The 21498-nt window shown below is 32.0% G+C and overlaps 1 protein-coding gene across 1 annotated transcript in view; it reads right to left on the bottom strand.

The window, feature by feature from the left end:
- Positions 1-21498, bottom strand: part of LOC115886992 (chondroitin sulfate N-acetylgalactosaminyltransferase 2) — a 737150-nt gene that overhangs the window by 360463 nt on the left and 355189 nt on the right. The window contains exon 5 of the mRNA XM_030906321.1: positions 809-1005. Within this exon, the coding sequence (XP_030762181.1) occupies positions 809-1005 (197 nt within the window). The remainder of the gene's footprint in view (positions 1-808; positions 1006-21498) is intronic.

The following is a 21498-nucleotide window of genomic DNA, read 5'->3' as shown; positions in this document are numbered from 1 at the left end:
ATGTTTGAAAGTTCATCAATATTGTAACGATGAATAGATTAAATATTAAAAAAACAGAGCCGGACTTGAAATTACTTTAAATATATTGTGTTCAAATGTCCCAAACAAAAAAATATTAAGTGTGGCATATCATTGTACTCAGGAGACCAAGTTCTTTCAAAATCTGAAATAAAAAATACAGGTCCGTATTTAAAAAAAATAAGTTGGCCCCTGTATCTCACAAATTATCAGTTAATTTGAAACTCTAAAAATACTATCAGATAGCCCTTATAAAGTTGCCATGAGAATATGTAATTAGATTTTTGATTTTCTTAAAAGTAACGACAGGAAAAAATAAAATTAATTTTGAAAAAAAAATCAGTTCTTTCCAAAAAACTCAGCAATTCTTGAAATTATTAAAACTTTTTTGATAGGGTCTTGGAGAACATCCCAAAGCGCAACTTTGTCCCAATTTAACCATATTCGTATCTATTACGGTTACCGATATACCAATGCTCGTACCTCGAATTTGTAGCACACTGTATAACACCTACTGCATTTAGTTATCTATTCCTAATATAATATTGTTGTCTGTTGAACTTGATATTTTAAACAACACTCAAATAGGCATTATTCAGATCGGCCAGCGTCATCGTGATGCACCGAATGATTAAATTTTCAACTTCCCGTCTAGTTCGAGCGTCTAACATCCAAGTTTAACAGTGAGAGACCTAAACGGTCCTCCTAACTTTCCACCCTTCCCCCTGCACTCTTCGGTCGCCCGTCTACGTAGTTCAATTTATTCTAAACTAATTAACAACTAATTTACCGGATAGTTCGGAGGCTGACGACTGCTGATCTTCGTTCGACGAATCCTCCGTGTTCGAATACTTCAAACTCTCCAGGCCGCACTTGCTGAGAAGAAGGATGCTGAGCAAACTTAGAGAACAGACTAGAAGCAGGAGACGGGTGAAGAATCTAGTGCCTAAGAGTCTTTTCATTATGTGGCTCTTGGGCTTAGTTTTCCTGAAACAGAAAGAGTGGCGTGTGTTATTTTTACGATTTAGAATGTAATGTAATTGGGAATAATTTGAAAAATAGAGAAGACAAAAAATACTGTTCTAAATATCGGAATGCATAACAATGGATTGTGGAAGAGTCCTATTGGAGTCCCCGATGCGTGATTAAGATCATAATGATAAATATACTTGTTTAATAATAAGTAGTTTCGAAAAATGTTGCTTATATTCAAACACAAATATCTCAAAAATTAATCGTAAAAAAGCGTTGAAGTTTAGAGTGATGCGACATAGGATAGGTTTGTATTAAATAAAATATGTTAGAATGGTTGAAGATAATTAAGACCCTCTAAGATGAAGACCATCACGATACCATATCCGATACGAATTAATATAATAATAATAGTTCAGTCATTGGGGATCAAAAAAGGGGCCTGCTTGGAAAAATGTTCGGAATAGAAAGCCGAAAAACTTTTCCTTGTCCGAAAAACTTTGCAGGTTTATAGGTTTTGGGGTCCCTAACTAAAATCCATAAAATGCACATCTCTAGACTTGCCGCCGGCGCCGCCATCTTAACAAGATGGCGCCCAAATTCGGTATTTTGTAAGTATCTCGAAAACTATGCGTTTTTCGCAAAAATTTGAAGAGAGAAAAATTAAAGAGAGTAAAACCTCATATAAAAAAGGTTTTATGAAAATTTTCGCTAAAGTCAACTGTTTAGGCACAAAATCCCTGGAAATTTAACAATTTTGCGTAAAGTATGATATGTATTATGTATAGTCGATTTTCCGAAATCAAATGTCGATTAGGGTTCACTTAAACTAGTTTTAGTTTAGTTTCCTCAAGTTTGTCATGAAACAGTGGCGTATCATTAATTTATAAAGAATTAATTGTCGTGCTGGACAGCATTCATTGCGAACTTACCACCAGGTTCAGCATTGGTCTGGTTGTATCAAAGATGCCGAAGAATGGAGTTGGAAGAAAACAAAAACAGGCATTACTCCAGTCACAACGTTGACAGATCCAGCTCCAAAATCCCTATTGGCATTTTTATCCTGTATATGCAAAACCCACAACTATGGAAAAGCCTGCGTATGCAGAAAAGCAGGATTAAAAATGTTCTATGATTTGTGCATACTGCATTGGGAAATCCTGCGACAACGTTACTGAAGTGTCACTCGACGAATCCGATGAAGAGGACTTGTATGTAGATATCCCTCTGGCGGCTGAAGATGAAGAGTTGGACGAATTGAGAGACCACCCTGATGAGCCCAGCATAGCAGACACGATCGACTTTGACATCAATGAGCCAGGTCGGTCGTGCAGATAAGTTAAAGCTTTTAATTTACCTAGTGGAGTAGGCTTCCGGGGAGACCACGTTAAAATAAACGCGTCATGTACTTTACCTCTTGGGTGGTGTGGAAACAAGTACACATTTTAATAAATTTAAATTAATTATTCATAAATTAATGAGCGAATTAATGATAAGCCACTGTTTTATGACAAAATTGAAGAAACTAAACTAAAACTAGTTTTAGTGAACCCTAATCGACATTTGATTTCGGAAAATCGACTATACATATAATAGGTATCATATTTTAGGCAAAAATTGTAAAATTTCCATGGATTTTGTGCCTAAACGGTTGACTTTAGCGAAAATTTTCATAGAACCTTTTTTATAAGATATTATTCTTTTTAATTTTGATCTCCTGAAATTTTTACGAAAAACGCATAGTTTTTGAGATATTTACAAAATACCGATTTTGGGCGCCATCTTGGCAAGATGGCGGCGCCGGCGGCAAATCGGGAGATGTGCATTTTATGGATTTTAGTTAGGGACCCCAAAACCTATAAACCTGCAAAGTTTCAAAACTTCCGGACTTTTTTCCAAGCAAAAATCCCCAATGACTGAACTAAAAGAGTTAATATAACATAGAGTTCAGTCGCATTCACGAGAACTACAGTGTTCTACAGAGTTCTACAGTGTTCTACAGAGTTCTAGAGTGTTTCAAAAAACATGTACAATTTCATATCCACATAGGTTCGATAGCGCTGTGCTTCGTAGCTACAGGGTTTTCTAGAGTCTTAATATTTTTTCGATTTATTATAATTTTCTTTTAAATACTTTTAGCGTTTTGAATGAAATTTTGAGAGTAAAAGTTATATGGACGTGTTTATGGGTTATCACTGGAATATTTTTCTAAAAAGAGAATGTAAGCCACCGATTTTTTTCTCTTGTTAGCGAAATAGTTTAAGCAGTTTAATGCCGATTGAAAGTTGTCTCTTGATATATTGTCGATTTCAGCCCCCTTGATGAGATAAACGCAATTTTATTAATTTGCCTTGATACAAGTCTGATACAATATTTTGCCTTCAACAAGCCTTGCAACATTTAAAAAAAATAGTATCATTAACTTGCGAAAGTTTTAAATAAGTACTCATTGATTCCCCATCAAAAATTATAAATAAAGTTCCTATAAACATTGGTGTGGAAATGCATATTTTTAGAGTAACAAAATATTAAAAAAATTTAAAATTAGTTTTTTTGTAATTATTTTTTGCTGTAGGTGGGACTAATAATATAAATAACTAATAGTAATAATATTTAATAATAAATTAGGTAAAATATATAATTTATTAATTTTATTTTAATTTTATTAATTGTGAGTAATAAAATTGCGTTTATGTTCAAGCAGGCCGAATTCCACAAAATATCAAGAGATAACTTTTAATTGGCATTAGACGGTCTACAGAACTTTGAAATCAAAATAAAAAAGTCAGTGACGCAGATGTTTTTTTAAAGATATTCCAGTGATAACCCATATGCACGTCCCTGATGAATTTATCGAAACATTTTAACATTAAAATATGTAGCACTTACAGTAACTTTTACCCTCAAAATTTCATTCTAATCAATAAAAGTACTTGGCAGACAATTATAATAAATCAAAAGATTATTAAGATTTTAACATCCTGTAGCTACGAAACAAAGCAGAATTGGACCTATGTTTAGGAGGAAGATTGCTGAGGTAAAAATAATTAAATCTTATTTTTACTGAGGAATCTCCTCACGGGGGATGGCCCATGTTTCTTGAAACACCCTGTATACATAATAAAATTAGACAATTTTTTCAATTTTGTTTTTGTTATTCGGCTAGTTTGGTCGAATGACGTGTCTAAGGACTGGAATTACCGATACGGTAAGGCTAAAATAATCACATGTGGAAAAATACATGAAATAAAAAATACAATGTATTTGAAAGACGTTTGAAAAACCATATAGCAATAGAATGTCCTTTATCGATGCCGCATCGAATAAAATAGTATCATACTAATAATTGATACCTATCCAAATGCTAACAAAATTTATTTTCAAAGCAAGTAAACAGTAATAGTCTAAGAGCTCTCTACATAAAAAAATTCACAGATTTTGCAACATACGCAACCATCATAGGCGTATTGAAAATACCAAACACAAAATTCGGCGGTAGTCGGCAATCGCCTGTTTTTTACATTCTATATTAACTTGTAACGTCATTTGGAAGAGCTCAATAGAAATATAAAAGAACTAAACCTTGTTTGGAAAGCAATTTGACATTCGCGACGTCAGCATTCTGGCAGTCTAACGTATCGTTGGCAGTCTAACGTATTCGCAAATACTAGGGTCGGCATTACTGGTCTTGGGTGCCGATTTTCGTGTGTACGAAACGTAAAATAAGATGTACTGAATAAAGACAGAAGGCAATTATTTTCCCAAGCGCGTGGAATCTAGCGTCATATTAAAGTGATTATATAATAAATAGTTCGTATTTTGGCTCTCTCCGACTTAGTAGATTGTCATAGCGATTCACTCCTATACATGTAAACGCCGACCCAAGGTTTTGCTTGCCAGTAGGGTATATTCCAGATACGTATAGTGAACATTGTGAACACAATTTTGATATTTGAATTTTATCGTGATGGCTTTTTATAAAAGTGAAGAATTTAGTAAGAAAAATATTAATGATGGAGATGGACGTGTGCGGATTCATGAATGGTCACAATCACCGTCACTACACTATATAGAAATGTGAGGTATGTATATACATAGAATTAATGACATTAATTTGCAATAGCACCTGGAACCCACAGTTTCATTATGGAGCCAGATTAAACCAATCAGAATGAGTATTATGTTACTGTAAAAGCCCGAATTGGTTAAACGTAGGGTTACCCACGTAAGAGCCCGAAATATGCAAAAAAGGTCAGTTTAGGTTAAGTTGAGATTAGGGCTATATTTTTATTAATGCAAAACCAACTAAAACCTAATTCTAATCTTACCTAAACTCACTTTTGCATATTTCAATTTATTACGGTGTAAATTTATGGATGGCCCATAAATTTAAATTCGCCTTACAAAAAATAAGTAATAGTTACTGTAGATAAAAATAAATTAAAATATAGTTCCACGCATGGGCGGATACAGGAATTTATTTTAGGGGGGGCCCAAAATGAAAAGCAATGTATAATATGTTTTTTAGGGCGCCATTTTTAACCCAAAAGCCCAAATATTTTACACAATTCACAGACTTTAGGGGGGGCCCGGGCCCCGTGGGCCCTCCCCCTGTATCCGCCACTGGTTCCACGATAATTTAGTTTGCAACTTCTTTTCATCATACCTAATAAAATACGGTCACAACCACTACTCATAGTATGATGTATACCTATGTATTTTTAAACATCATTATGAGATTTAAGTATACATAGGTGCCCATAATATGAGTAGCGGTATTGATGGTTTTTTGTTATTTAAAAAAAAAAAAAAAACAAAAATGGTTTTTTGTTATGATGAAAATGTGTGATATGAAAAAGCAACAAAATATATTATCGATTGCAGCAACTATACCTAGTTTACATTCAGTATGTCCAATTAATATAGAACATTATATCTATGCATGATTTTAAAAATTTGCTACCATTATATTTTGATAGTTGAGTTTTTGAAATTATTTGTTAGCTTCTTCAACAAAACAGACCCCTAATAATTCAAATCTTTATCATCCAAGACTTCCATGAATTATAAAGTAATCTCACGTCAAAATTTTTTAAAATTATTGCATGCTTTAAATATTTGCAAAGTTAACAAAAATATTTCTTTGAATATCTCGCAATTAATATATTTGATCCAATTTATCAGTTCTGCATCTTATCCGAAATTCAGATTGTGTGTGACACAACGAAGAGTCAACGTGCAACGTGAACGACAAGAAAAAATGGCAGTCAAAAATGTAAAGTCTTAATTACTAATTACACAGTCCTTCCCTTGAGTTCTCCTGCCTAAAATCTATATTGCCTTTCCTAAGATTTTAAATATAAATGATTGAAACTCATACAAGTTTACCACAATTTAAAGTTAAGATAATTATTTAATTATTAAATCCATAATTATATTAAAATATAATACTTACGAAGTTACTAAATATTAACTATTTCTACTTAATCCAGTAGCGTAGCGTAGGCCCCGCAGCACACGCAATGGGGGCTTCGTGATTTTGTTTACTAAATACATATATATATATATATATATATATATATATATATATATATATATATATATATATATGTGAACAGCGTCCTCTACAACTTCCAAAAATGTTGTGTTGATTTATTTTTTAATGTTTTATTTTTTATTTTCCTTTAATATAATTTTTTCTTATGTGGAATAAGTTTTTTTTTGTTTTTATATTTTAAATGACGAGTATTTGAATACCGATGAGTTAATAATGACGAGTTGTATACCGAACGGCTCTAGTATGGCAAGCTGTACCTTGCTACTCCCAAGGCGTCAAACGCTATATACGGGAGCTATTATTATTATTAATATATATTTTAAATGACTTGATATACGTACATAAAGCTATATTATGTTTTTAGTGTGTTTTTTTATTTTAATATAGGGGCCACAAAAAATCTTGCGGGGGGGCCTCACATTTGAAATTACGCTACTGACTTAATCATTTAATAATTCTGATAAAAACACGCTTGATTATTTATTTTAGAAATCAGACGGGCCCTAATCATTAATATGACTATATTAACAATACTTAAGTCAAAATTTATTTGAAGGAATGCCATAACCATCATTACAATATAATTTGATTTCAGATAATGCAGATTTTAATGTGCCATTTGTGGTTTTTTTTTATTGGAATTATTATTTTTAGAATATTTTGCATACTCTATGAAGTGATTTGTTCATTTTTCAATTATTAAAGTGCCTATTTAGATACATTTAAAATTAATTAATTGGTGTATAGTATTTGTATTATGGGTTTGTTTATTTTTTATGAAATGTATTTTTTTCTTATTAAAATAAACATAGCTTACTAAATCACTAGCTAGCCATTTTTAAATACAGGATGTTAATTAAGTATCTGGCCAAACTTCAGGAGGTGATTTTTTGAGTGTTTTTAAGGTAAAAAGTTCATATAAATATGTGTCCGGAAATGTATAATTTTAAAGATACAGGGGTGTCAAAGTGTTTTCTAATAGACCTTTTTTATTAATATCTCCGAGATCCGTTGGCAGATTTTGTTGAAATTTCGCCGTGTTGTGAACTTTGATAAGTTAGCACTAATTAAATGATAATTATTTACTACAATATTCAAACGATAAAATCTTATCCCAATAAAAAATATTTGGCACCGCCTTGGATTCATTTGTTTTTACGCTTGTTGGCGGTGGAAACCATGCAAGCTTTTTCTTTGTCCTAAGTTGTTAATTAAAAGAATAATAATCATATAAAAAAATATAGGTCCTAATAGCTTAAATTTTATCCTTGTTTATAATACAAGGATTTTATCAAAATGTATCAGCAGATCCGATGAGACCCGAGTTATTATATGTTTTGCAACTTAATGATTTAATTAATTATTCCCTTTAATGCATCGATTGTGCGCATTATCCTATGCGCCAAGACAAAATATTGCATTAGTCTAAATTTATTATTTATGTTATTCCGCTCTTTCACGTATAATTTGCCCCCTGCTTCTCATACGGAAAGAGTTAAATTAAAATAGCCCAACTGTACCTAACAACCTATGCCTTGACGCATATTCTTTTTTATAATAATATCGGCTTTCCCAGACTAAACATCCATATCCATAAAATAGTTGGCCCACACTAATAAGACCTCATTTCGGCCCTCGTACGGCTTTGCTCTATTCAGCTATCGACTTTCGTGTTGACAAGTTGATTAGGCAGGTTATTGAACTCCATGTCGCCTCTAGCATGTCGTTTTTTCAAAGATGGGTCCCATATAAACGCGACCAGAAGTATTTTCAATACTAAAACCTTAATCATCGTTACATAGCTAATTTTTCTTGTGAAGTATCCTTTTGTGTAGCCATTATGAAATAGCCATGTCTGTCAGCGCGATCCCGTGGCTTAAAGCGGGGGCGGCCAATCGAAAGGGTGAAACTTTGACACTAAAAATATTATAAGGTACACGAGTTATAATTGCAAAAATAGCTTTTATTTATTATTAAGAAACATGGAAAATTGTTGGCAGACATTTTTCTCGTCGTTAAAATGCCGACAGAGAACGCGAAAGAGGCATAACATTTTGGAAAAAAAATTATGGCATGCATGCATGTCGATTGGCGGTTTGGTTTGTTTTGGTCATTTTGGTCACAATGTCATTCATTTATTTTAAAAGCCGTATATAAAAGGACAGAAAACGGTTAAGAGAAAATATGTTTCTTTTATCAAGATCTACCAGGTCTGAAAATATTTGCACTTATTCAAGTCTTACTGCCCTTTTGCATACGACTTTAATATGTCTACCCTTTTGCATACGGCATAAATAAACATGACATTCCACCAATTGCAGGTATGTATGCCATAACTTTTATTTCAAAATTTTATGCCTCTTTCGCATTGTCTGAGCATGTCTGGCATGTTTAGCATTGTCTGGCATTTAGCCACGAGAAAAATGTCTGCCAACAATTTTCCACGTTTCTTAATAATAAATAAAAGATATTTTCGCAATTATAACTCGTGTACCTTATAATATTTTTAGTGTCAAAATTTCACCCTTTCGATTGGCCGCCCCCGCTTTAAGCCCCGGGATTGCGCTGGCAGACATGACTTTGTCATAATGACTACATAAAACGATACTTCACAAGAAAAATTAGCCATGCAACGATGATAAGTTTTTTTATATAGCCAGCTCTCCGTCTATAAGCTAAGGGGGATAATGTGATCCATCAAATGAAAATTAACTTTAATATAAAATAAATAACACATCCAATATACCGTTGAATTACCGCCAACACAACTAACATCAAAACCTATAGAATTATCGAACCTCGCATACTTTCAATGAAAAATAGCGCAAAATATTGGAAAAATTATGAACACAATGGATGGGCTTTCTGAAAACCGCTCCAAATTCATGGAGTTTTAATTCTCAATAAATACACAAGCGAGGAGCTATGGGAGGTCGTCCATTCTTTAGCTTATTTTCTTGATTTTGCATTGAACAGAAAAGTTTTTTAGAAACTTGGGCCCGCCAATCGTGTTGCCTGGTCGACGTGTAATTGACTTTTCCTTTGATTTATAGTCGGTACGCTACGAAAATCCGAAGCGCAATCCGATCGAATACGAGCGAGTTTGCAGCTGCTCCAACTCGGAATTTACCGTTTTGAAATATGCTTGCAATATTCTGCTAACATATTATTATTTAGCCATAAACCATATCATTGGACTGGCATTGTCTTTAATGTTGAAATTTTATACGATATTTCTACTGGTGGATCACATTCATGGTTATCAACTAAATCCTGGATTAGTTTCACTAAAGCTACTAGTAATATGTGGCAATAGACCATTACATACTATATCTTAAAATTAAGCTTTTATTGTTCTTGAAAGGATTTTACTTTCAAGTTTAATTTAATATATCACTATATTTCATTTCATAAATTTCTATTATTTTTGAAATAAAGCTCGAAATAAAGAGTTACATTTGATATAACAATTGAACTTATATTTTATTCTTCCTTCTTATTAAACTAAAATTTTCTCATGGCCACTTAGACACTAAGCAACCATAAAAAATAGCATAGTTTCGATTACTACAATTGCTAGTTAAATTTTGTCTTTTTTCAGTGTTTTTTCCCACAGTTTTCCACTCCTGTTCGACCTCTGTGTGGTGCAAATCTTGGCAAAATAGCAATTTGCAATGCTAATTTACTGTCTAAAATGAGAGAAAAAAAGATACTGATTTAATTAATAGTGCAAATAATTATCTAAATATATATAGATATTATATATTAGAGAACAAATTTCTTGCAGTATAGGTATATAATAAAATTATATAAGGATTCTTGCCACTTAACTGCTGATATAGAAATTTAACTTTACGCTGTGTTTGTCATAATGTGGATCAACCTGCTCTCACTACCGGTTTCGGAGTCCTACTCCATCATCAGGTGAGATTGGGCAGATCCACAAAATGACAACCACAGCGCAGAGAGTTAATTCCGACTTGTCGGAAAGTGTCGGTTAGATATTAAATCTAATATCTATAATAATAGATAAATAATAAATCTAATATATAATAATAATAATAGATATTAAATCTAATATCTAACCGACACTTTCCGACAAGTCGGAATTAACTATCTCTGCGCTGTGGTTGTCATTTTGTGGATCTGCCCAAGCTCACCTGATGATGGAGTAGGGCTCCGAAACCGGTAGTGAGGGCAGGTTGATCCACATTATGACAAATACAGCGTAGAGTTAAATTTCTATACCAGCAGGTAAGTGGCAAGAATCCTTATATAATTTTATTATATACCTATACTGCAAGAAATTTGTTTTCTATTTTATAATTTGGCTTGCCTGAAAAAAAGCCTTTTATTATCATCTTTTTACTATCGATAGTTTCGCCTCGGTGGTACGAAAGTACTACCGTTGCACGCAGGCCGCTATCTCCCGTTCGGGACTTAATATCTAACCGACACTTTCCGACAAGTCGGAATTAACTATCTCTGCGCTGTGGTTGTCATTTTGTGGATCTGCCCAAGCTCACCTGATGATGGAGTAGGGCTCCGAAACCGGTAGTGAGAGCAGGTTGATCCACATTATGACAAACACAGCGTAGAATTAAATTTCTATATCAGCAGTTAAGAGGTAAGAATTGAAAAATGGCATACCTTGGGCATGTAATGCGTAATGATAAATACCAACTTATCCAACTAATACTGCAGGGCAAAGCAGATAGTAGAAGAGGTCAGGGACGCCAACGAGCATCATGGCTGAAAAATATTAGACAGTGGACGGGAATGACGACCGTACATTTATTCAGGGCGGCTGTCAATAGGATTATATGGACCAACCTGCTTGCCAAAATCCATAGAGGATAGGCACCGAAAGAAGAAGAAGATATAGGTATTCCTGTATATATTTAAATTAGTTTACCTTCAGGCAAATTTTCCGAGCTGTCGAATATAGTAAGTGCCGTCAATAAAATTATAACCCTAGATCAAACGGCAATGACAATTACTAAAAAGAATCTGCAGTAATTTACGAAATGCCGTAATGACGTCGCGAATCTCTTTCATCTGGTTTGCAAGAGATAGAGAGAGTTTGACAATAATATATGACGTGACCTTAAACGATGGCTACCAGATATTTCCCATATGGTTAGAAAAAGAAAGTATTACGAACTCGAAAGCTTTCCCCCTAAAAATTAAATAATATAATAAATTTTACATTTTTTTTCCTTTTATTAAGCTGCAAAGATTGTAGTCAACAGCTGATCACATTCTTCTTGTTCTTCAAGTACCGTCTCCTAACGGAGGTTGGCTATCAGCATTCATGTTGGTTCATCATCATATTTTGATTTTATTTTATTTTATTTTGCGGCTGCTCTAAATAATCCATTCGACGTCGTTCCATACTATCCTCAAAGGTTCTTCAGGCACGATGTTCGTATTCTGCCCCGACTACGTCCTCCTTGGATTTTTCCTTCCATTATATTCTGGAGTACCTAATATTGGTACTTAGGACCTCTTATAAAATGTTCAAAAATTTCCTTATAATTATTTCCTTATTAATATATAATTATTAGGACTTCTTCTAAAATGTTTGCAAAATATTCTAATTATTTCCTCTTAAGAGTTTTATGCATTTCTTCTTCCTTGTTCGTACGGCGTAACACCTCGATATTTGTAACTCTATCGACCCAAGAAATCCGTAACATGCTACGATAACACCGCCTTTCGAAAGTCACCAGATTGTTAATTTCGGCTATTTTAAGGGTCCATGCTTCGGCACCATATAATAAGGTCAGAATCGGAGCAATCTTCTTCTTAAATCTAAGTTTATATCTCTACTGCAAAGAACTGTATTTAGTTTTAAAAAATAATTTCTGGCTTTCTCATCTGGACTTTATTTCTTGCAATTGTTCGGGAGTTTCAATTTATTAATGTGCCCAATTATTTATAGTGTTGGACTTTTTCTATTGGCTTGCTATCTATTGATATTGAAGTATTTACATTTTGGTCTTTTGTAATAATCATAAATTTTGTTTTCTTCCGGCTACCTAATATAACAATATTCATATTTATATTTTTCATTTTCATATTACTAGTCCTAGAATTTGTAATAAAATATATCTTTACTAGCGTGTACCAGCGACTTCGTTCGCGTCGAATTAATCATTTGTAATGGTGATGATAAAGCAAAGCAAGAATATCCATTAACATACAAACTGGATAAAATTTTCTCACATTTATGTCAGCATGAGAAAAAACGATATGGCGATATTATTATATAACTTGGTAATATTTGAGGGGCAGTTTCATCTCGTTGGAATTTGACTTTCGAAAAATCCGTTTGCCAAAAATAAGCTTTTTACGTCAAGCAGTTTAAGCAGAATCGTGTTTAAGAAATTACCCAACTTTTTGGAACATCCTGTATGATTTTTTAAAAAATTTCAAAATATGTAAAAAAAACAAATAAATTATGCTTGTCCAAGCGTTTTCCTGAAAGACTAACCGTTTTTTAAATAACAAATATTGTAATATTTGAGGGGCGTTTTCACCCTCTTGGAATTTGAGATTCGAGAAACCCCTCGTTATCGAACCTCTACACCCCACAGTCAATCCGTTTGCCAAAAATCAGCTTTAAACGTCAAGCAGTTTAAGCAGAATCGTGATTACTCAATGGTCATATTTTATAAAACACCCTGTATAAATTTATAAAAAATCTTAAAATATGTAAAACAACAAAATAAAATATACGTGTTTAAGAGTTTTTCAATAAAAAATATTTTAATATTTGAGGGCTAGTTTCACCCCTTTAGAATTCGAGTTTCGAAAAATCCCTTCTTATCGAACCTCTACACCTAAAGTCAATCTGTTTTCCAAAAATCAGCTTTTTACGTCAAGCGCTTTAAGCAGGATCGTAATTAATCAATGACCAGATATTTCGAAACACTCTGTAGACATTTTTAAAAAAACTTAAAATATGTAAAAAAACAAAATAAAATATACGTGTCTAAGCGTTTTTTCGGAATCTTGACAGTTTTTAAATAAAAAATATTGTAATATTTGAGGGGTGGTTTCCCCTCTTGGAACTGGAATTTCGAAAAATCCCTTCTTATCGAACCTCTACACCCTAGAATCAACCTGTATGCCAAAATTGAGCTTCTTACGTTGAGTGGTTCGAGCAGGATCGTGATTAATCAGTATGTTAGTCACTTAAGGATTTTATATATTGGTATACATATGTAGAAAAATAGAGACTATATTAATAAATAATTAACAATACTAACTAACAAAAATAGAAGAATAATGTATGCACCTGAACAAATACGTACGTTTACACGATAAAAAAATTGAATAATAAATATTAATAATGCTCTATTTATTATAAATTAAAGCTATTAATAAAATAACCAATAGTGTGTTGCTTTAAAATCGGTTTATATTTAATCAGTAGCCACTTTATATATACTGAATACTTCGTTCTAAAAGAAAATACATGTTATTAAACATCGATTTTATAATGAAATTCTGTGCAATGTGGTTTGGCTGAATTATTTTGCTGATTAACAAACCAATATATTTTAAATTAACATTAAATTGAAGTAAATATTTTACAGATCTGAGAAAAAAAAAATTAACTCCGTCAAGAATTTATTTACTTTTGCTATTTACCTTTAGACCTTTTAGACTTTCAAAATGTATTGAAAATACATTATATTCATCTTTTACGCGTTTGAAGTTTACTTTGAACTTTCTGCTGTAAATATTGAATGAAATATCTCCTGAGATCTTTCGAAAAATCACTGTTAGAATAAAATAGAATAAAATTTATGCTAAGAAAATCAGTCAATTCTATTTTCTTCTTAAGGCTTTACAAAAATTTATATAAAATTTATATAAAATTTATATAAAAAATTGTAATTAATTAATTTACATCACAAGTTATATAATTCACATCACAAGTACATGCGAGACATAGCCGACGCTCTGTATAGAGTACCTATGGCACTATAAGAAAGAAGAGTAATTAATTATTTATTAGATAAATTATTAGATTTTGGCATAATTTGTTTTGAGTAACTTTTATCCACTTTCCTGAAATACTGTTTAAAAGCGTGAGATCCGCCTATTTAAAAATAGACATATTTATTTAAATTCAATACATTCATTTTTAAGACACTCTGTATACATAAACAAAATTATTGATTTTTAAAATATTATTCACAAACTAGGGAGAGGGAAATCAGGCGACGAACAGAGGTGAGAGTTGTTAGATAATAGCTTTTAGACTACCATTCGAGACGCATTAATATTATTTTGGTTGTTGAGTTCTGTGACAAAGAATGTTATTAAAGGTAAAGTAAATGTTTTCTCATTATTTAACTAATGTTAACTAAATCATATTATTTTGTTTCCTTGTTGTAATTCTGTTCTAAAGCTTTTCTATTCATTTGATATGACAAAGACAATATATAACATGTGTATACATTTAATGGAATCTGTTTATGCTGTAAATAATTTCAGTTTAAAAGTAATCTAAATAAAATCGTTTACTGCTCCTTCGTGCCGATGTTTGTGGTTTGTGAGAGTAAGAGCCTTGTTGAGTGTACTAACAATTTTCGACCTTGCATGGGCGAATATCTTAGCTCGCAAAAGGGCAAACAAAAACAATAAATAAAATAATTCATAGAATAACTTACAGTTTATTAAATTTTAAGATATTGGCACCAAACCTTCAACTTTAGCGTCGATTCCGCAACAAGGGACTTCGTACCTACGGGTGAGGACCCGTTAAACTAACAAAAAACTCTTCAGTTTTCAACGTTATAAATGTGGCATGTTTTGAGTGTATTAAACTATAAACTTAGGTATGAGGACAGTTTCTATATTATTATTTCTCTTTTATCAAAGTTCACGACAGCGTGATCATGGTTTTCTCTGCCGTGCTCTTTTACATGTGAATTCCAGGCAGAGTACGGCACTCCTTTCATTTCATTTAATAAAATAGGTAGGGCTATTTACAAATTTAGCGTTTTATTTACATAACCTATTCTCCTCAAATTTCCCAAAATATTGCTTCTGTCGAGGCGCATCCGAGGTAATCACAATAAAAAAATATTTAACACAACGTAGGTTCCTTTCTTTTAATTTAAATTGTTTGTTATACAGTTGGCCAAAATATTACCTCTTCAACTTTGTTGACGAATTTGGGTTGTTACACTACAAGCGTTTAAGCAATTGTATTGAGAGAATCGTTCTTACAGATGTTCTATTATTGCATACCGATAACAATGTTGTTAGCTACATTTCAGGTAACATCGTACAGGCCATTCCTTCTACAGGGTGAGTTTTCGACGATGTTCTCTATGGGTATCTCGGAAAATACTGAAGATAGAGAGTCGGTTAAATAGGGAAAGAATTGCAGTTTTTGGCGTCATAAATATGCGCCTTTTAGATTTTTGAAAAAGTTCATGGCTTACTAGATATTTCGAAAAATAAACAAATTTCGGCTATTTTAAAAATGGCCCCTAATTCCATTATAATCTATTTTAGATTAAAAGTATTCAGATAAAAGTTTTAGATAATCACATCCTTAATATGACTGTTCTCCGTTTTTTTTTTTCTAAAGCCTGTCATTTTTGACATATGACACAAACTTATGTTTTGTTTAAATGGAAACTATAACAGTTGGCCATAACTTCATTAAAAGCGCCATTTTTTAAGCTTTTCAGCGATATAAGCTATAATATATGTTTTTTTTTCGAAAAATTCCTGAGTTATAGCCAATTCTTATCTTTCTTGACTAATTTCACTTAGTTGGTACGGTATTCTTATTCTGTTATTTATATAATTATTATAATTTATAACTTATAAAAAGACAGAATATTTTATTAAACGGTTCTTTACCATTTACATTACACAGACTAAAACTTAAAAAAATAATATCACTACATACATGTTATTTTAGAAAATGTTCAAAAAATATACAGCATAAAATCTAAAATGGATAGGTCAGATGATCGAGGAGGTCCATGCAATTAGTCCACCTCTTCCTACCCCTGAGTTTAAATAATTATAATATAAATAATTTTTAACATTTCTCTCATTAAACGCGGGGGGGAGGGGTCTGTAAATTTAACTTTTCTAACATGTCTTGAAAACCGTTCTCTAAAATGCGTATGTAATGTATTCTCGAAAATGTATGGCCAAGAAAAGTTGAACAAATAATCCTATACGCCTCATTTGAAAAATTCATGTTTACAATTTTTAGTTATTTTAATTTACATAGTTTGGATGTGACAGTTTGATACTTCTAAGAACAAAGACAATTGAACTCGTTTCCATGGCTAAGTGAAATTGTTTAAAAATTATAAGAATTGACTATAACTCAATAATTTTTGAAAAAAAAACACATTATAGTTTATATCGCTGAAAAGTTTAAAAAATGGTGCTTTTTATGAAGTCATGGCCAACTATCGTTTCCATTTAAAGAAAATATAAGTTTGTCATATTATGTCAAAAATGACAGGTTTTAGGAAAAAACGATGAACACAATCTCATTAAGGATGTGATTATCTACAACTTTATCTGAAATTTTTTTGTCTAAAATGTATTATAATGGAATTAGGGGCCATTTTTAAAATAGCCAAAATTTGTTTATTCCGAAATATCTAGTAAGCCATGAACTTTTTCAAAAATTTAAAAGATGCATATTTATAACCCGACAAAACTGCAATTCTTTCCTCATTTAAGTCACTCTCTATTTTCAGTAGTTTCCGAGATACCCATAGAGAACATCGTAGAAAACACACCATGTATATGCTGCGATGCTTCATTGTGATCATTTTGATCTAAGAGTGACTGTGGTATGTGGGGCTCGCAAGGGGCTCTGTTGGGGTCTACTATACATATCATCATCATCATCATCATCATCATCATCATTATCATTTTCAGCTTATTCAGCCATTTCCAATTATGATGTAGCCTCCCTCACATATTTAAATACTCTCTTTGTAGTTGGGCCCATTGTTGTCTATTGTTGGCTATGCGGGCCCAAGTTATCCATGAGTATTTCCCAATATCTCAGGTACATATATTTATTATTTTTATTTAGATTTTTGGAGTATATTTCGTTAAAAATAAAACGTTTTAAGAAAACCTAAGAAAACAGTATTGGAGTACATCGCACAAAATTTGTTTGATTAATCAGATATAAAAAGCATTGAAAGCTATAAAACCGCAGGAAAAGAAAATATATCCAAAACTGTGGACAACACAGAAATGTAGAACGAGAAAACGATGGGAAACATAAACAAAAATAAGAATAGAAAAAAAAAACTTTTTTGTCGAATGCACTGATTTCTTGTTGACATAACATTTCACTACCATCATCCGATTGTGATATACAGGGTGTCCCAGAAATGAGTGCAGATATTTTAAGGGGTGGTAGATCTGGCCAAAAGAAACATATTTTCTCTTTACCATTTTTAAAATAGATTGAAAATAACCGAGTTATTTAACTTTGAAAGTTTAAAAAAAAAATTGCGACATTTTGAGAGCCGCCGGGGAATCTCGCGGATCCCCGGCGCGGGGGAGAGATCTCGCGGATCTCGGCTGTTCGCCGCCCGCTGTTGCCACATCGACTAGAAAGACTTAAAAAGTACTTGCAAAATCCCACACCATCCAAGAGGTTCTGCAGAGGTGCGTTACTTTTTTTAAGTGGGTGATCGCCAGTAGCCCTACTTTTCACATTACACAAAATAAACTAAAAGAAAAAAAACTTACCAAACAATAAAAAAAGATATCCCTATAGCAGAGAGATACAACTGCAGAGCTTTCTTTTTTTCCATTTTACCACTCTTAAAACTGCACATAACACTACACTTAATAACATCACTTCACTACAATTCTTAACAACACTATGCAAATTTTCAACTGTGGAAATATTGGCTCCCCTATTAATTTTAGAGCTAAATCGTAAATGGTTTTTAAAGATACATTACAAATTTGCACAAGGGGATCCAATATCTCGACAGTTCAAAATTTGCATGGGATATCCTATATTTCCAACGATGATGCACCACCCGGTATACCCTTCGCTTCTTGACTGCATGCTATTATAATAATTGTTCAAAATGACGACCTCCATTTCCAATACATGCTCTCCTTCTTCTGAGCATGGAATTTTTAACGTTTTGCAGCAATTCTTCGTTGCTTTTCCCGAATCCCTCAAATGCTGAACCATACTTACAAAGGTTCGAGCATTAGGGATTTATCTATTCGGATACTCTTCGGAATAAAGTCTCCGAGCTTCTACAGCGCTTTCCCCTGCCAGAAAGTACCTATGCTCTTAGCATATCCACCTTCTCCGGATTTCTATACTCCATCGTGATTTGCCTATACCGATACCGATTACCGACACAAAAATATGCACTAACGAACATTTCACAACACTTTAAACACAATCTCCGATCACTTTCTCGAATTTTAAAAGCTCGATAATATTAGAAATTAGATCGATTTCTAATAGTGTACATGCTTTGTGTACATGCGATTAATAATGTCGTTAGTCGTTAATATAATACAGGAATCTGTAATTTTCTCCCCACCGCCCATTTCATTGGAAAAAACGGCGGCAAGTTTTCTGCTTTTGAAATTACGATCGATGGCATTTTATTGTGTAAAAGTGGATGGTAAATGGCATCGATCGTAATTTCTCAGGCAATTTAACGTCTTAGCAGGTATACTTATTTTTTATCAAAAAGCTTTATAGAAAAAAATAACTGAACATGTTAGTAGCTTTATTACTAATTGAAACTATTCAAAACATGTTCTGATATTACTAAAAAAATTTAAGTAAAAAATATAGCAAATTTTATAGTTTGACGACGTTATAATTAACAATAGGCAAATGGAAAAAATTACCTAACTACATATTAGAGACATAATTCCATACCTAGAAATACCGTATGGTCGAAAAAAACGGCGTCCAGAATGGCTTGAAAATAACGGTCGGTGACATTCTTCATAAAATTTTACACATAAATTGACAGCGATCTTTATATCATAGCCATCGCTGACGCCGTTTTTTTTTCACGACCATATTGTATTTCCCATTAATCGCATGGTGGCAATACTAATTTATATTTAAAGAGATATATCTAAATGTGTATAAACTAGGTATTTTATTAGCAATCATATTTAAGCTATTATGACTCATATCATATTCAATTATTTGAAACTTGAAACATAATATTTACTCCTATTATATTCATGTAACTAAATTTTCTAATATTAATAACTCTCTGATAATAAAAAACAAGAGTGTGTTTTGAAAAAGTAAAGCATAATTACTGTGTATTGACTTTATTGTGAAAAGCAACCTATTTGAAACACATTTACGTAACTACAGAATAGTTTAAAAAAGAACTTACACACATGTTTTTTTAGTCTATTTTCTTTATTATATTTGAAAACTACAGTCCCCCTTCCAATACATAAAAACATTTATATTCAAATATACTCTAGATAGAGCTCCAATTTTTATATGAAATGAGAATTTGTTCACACATAAACTACCGTATGATCGAGAAAAAACGGCGTCAACGATGGCTATGAAATGAAGGTCGCTGTCATTTTATATGTAAATTTATATAGGAAATGTCATTGATCGTCATTTCCCAGCCAACTGGACGCCGTTTTTTTTTCGATCATATGGTACATTTTATGTATTTTATTCTTTAATTTTAATTACTACAAATGGTCTTGATATTTTTCTTTTGAATACATATATTCTTGTTACTCTCTTTCATCTTTGTCTCTAATATACAGATGCATTGCAATTTGTTGTTAGTATATTTATGTAATCATTTCATAAATCCTAAAAATAAAAATGGTTATAACATGCTTTCCAGATATCCATATCCACAATATTCTGTGTGTAAATATGTTCAATTTTTAATAACCCATTCACTAAATGAGATTGTGAGACAACATACAGGTAGCTGTTTAAATAATTTTCAATCTTTGTATGTAATAATAGATTTCACATATTCACTTATTATTACATTAGTATGCATTACACAATATGCATTACCTGCAATAATAAAAGATATTTTCTTTAAAGTGTATAATTCTATCTAACACACTTCTAATAAAGTATACTCTGACTCTTTGAACATTTGTTACAGCTTCTAATAATTAGGTATATCGATAACTTCCTAAGAAATTTTGTTAGCACTTTTAGTTAGTTTACCATTTTTCTCAATATATTCTGCAGAATATAATATGACTCGATACATTCACCTAGAATAAAATCAATAATATCATTTATGAATAGAAAACTACATGTATAACTTTTTCATTAATATTTGCAATTTCAGACCAGAACTTGTCTGAAGAGAACTTTCTTGGTTTGTTTAAAAATATCTTACCGTATAACATAAATTTACATCTGAATTAATCTAATCAGATCAAATTTTCTTCATAGTATAGAAAACATCGAAACTATTTGACTGGTAATCGAGCTATCAATAAGCTGACACTAAAATTTAATGAATAATTAAATGGGATAATTATTTTCATGTAAAACAAAACTTTAACTTAATAAGACCACAGGGAGTACATAATAACAGTGTTACTGAGATTTTTGATTTAATGTATTGCTTGGTATTTGTAGATCTATTATTGTATTGTGATTACAATTGCCTTCTTCTCCATTGATGCATCCTAATTTAAGATTACTGATTTTCTAATACATAATTAAAGTGAAATTATTTTTCCTACCATTACATAATTAATTTCTTCCTACCATTAGGTAGATACCTGAAAGGTTAATAAATTAAAAACGAATTTATTAAGACATTTAAACTGTTTACCTCATTTCTCACATATTTTTGACACCAAACATTATAAATAAATCAAAAAATATTCGTATACCAACTGAATTATATGATATTTCATTT

The sequence above is a fragment of the Sitophilus oryzae genome, unplaced genomic scaffold (genome assembly GCF_002938485.1).
Source record: "Sitophilus oryzae breed Bouriz unplaced genomic scaffold, Soryzae_2.0 scaffold_550_pilon_pilon, whole genome shotgun sequence".
Taxonomy (NCBI): domain Eukaryota; kingdom Metazoa; phylum Arthropoda; class Insecta; order Coleoptera; family Curculionidae; genus Sitophilus; species Sitophilus oryzae.
This window is presented reverse-complemented; position numbering and strand designations above follow the sequence as displayed.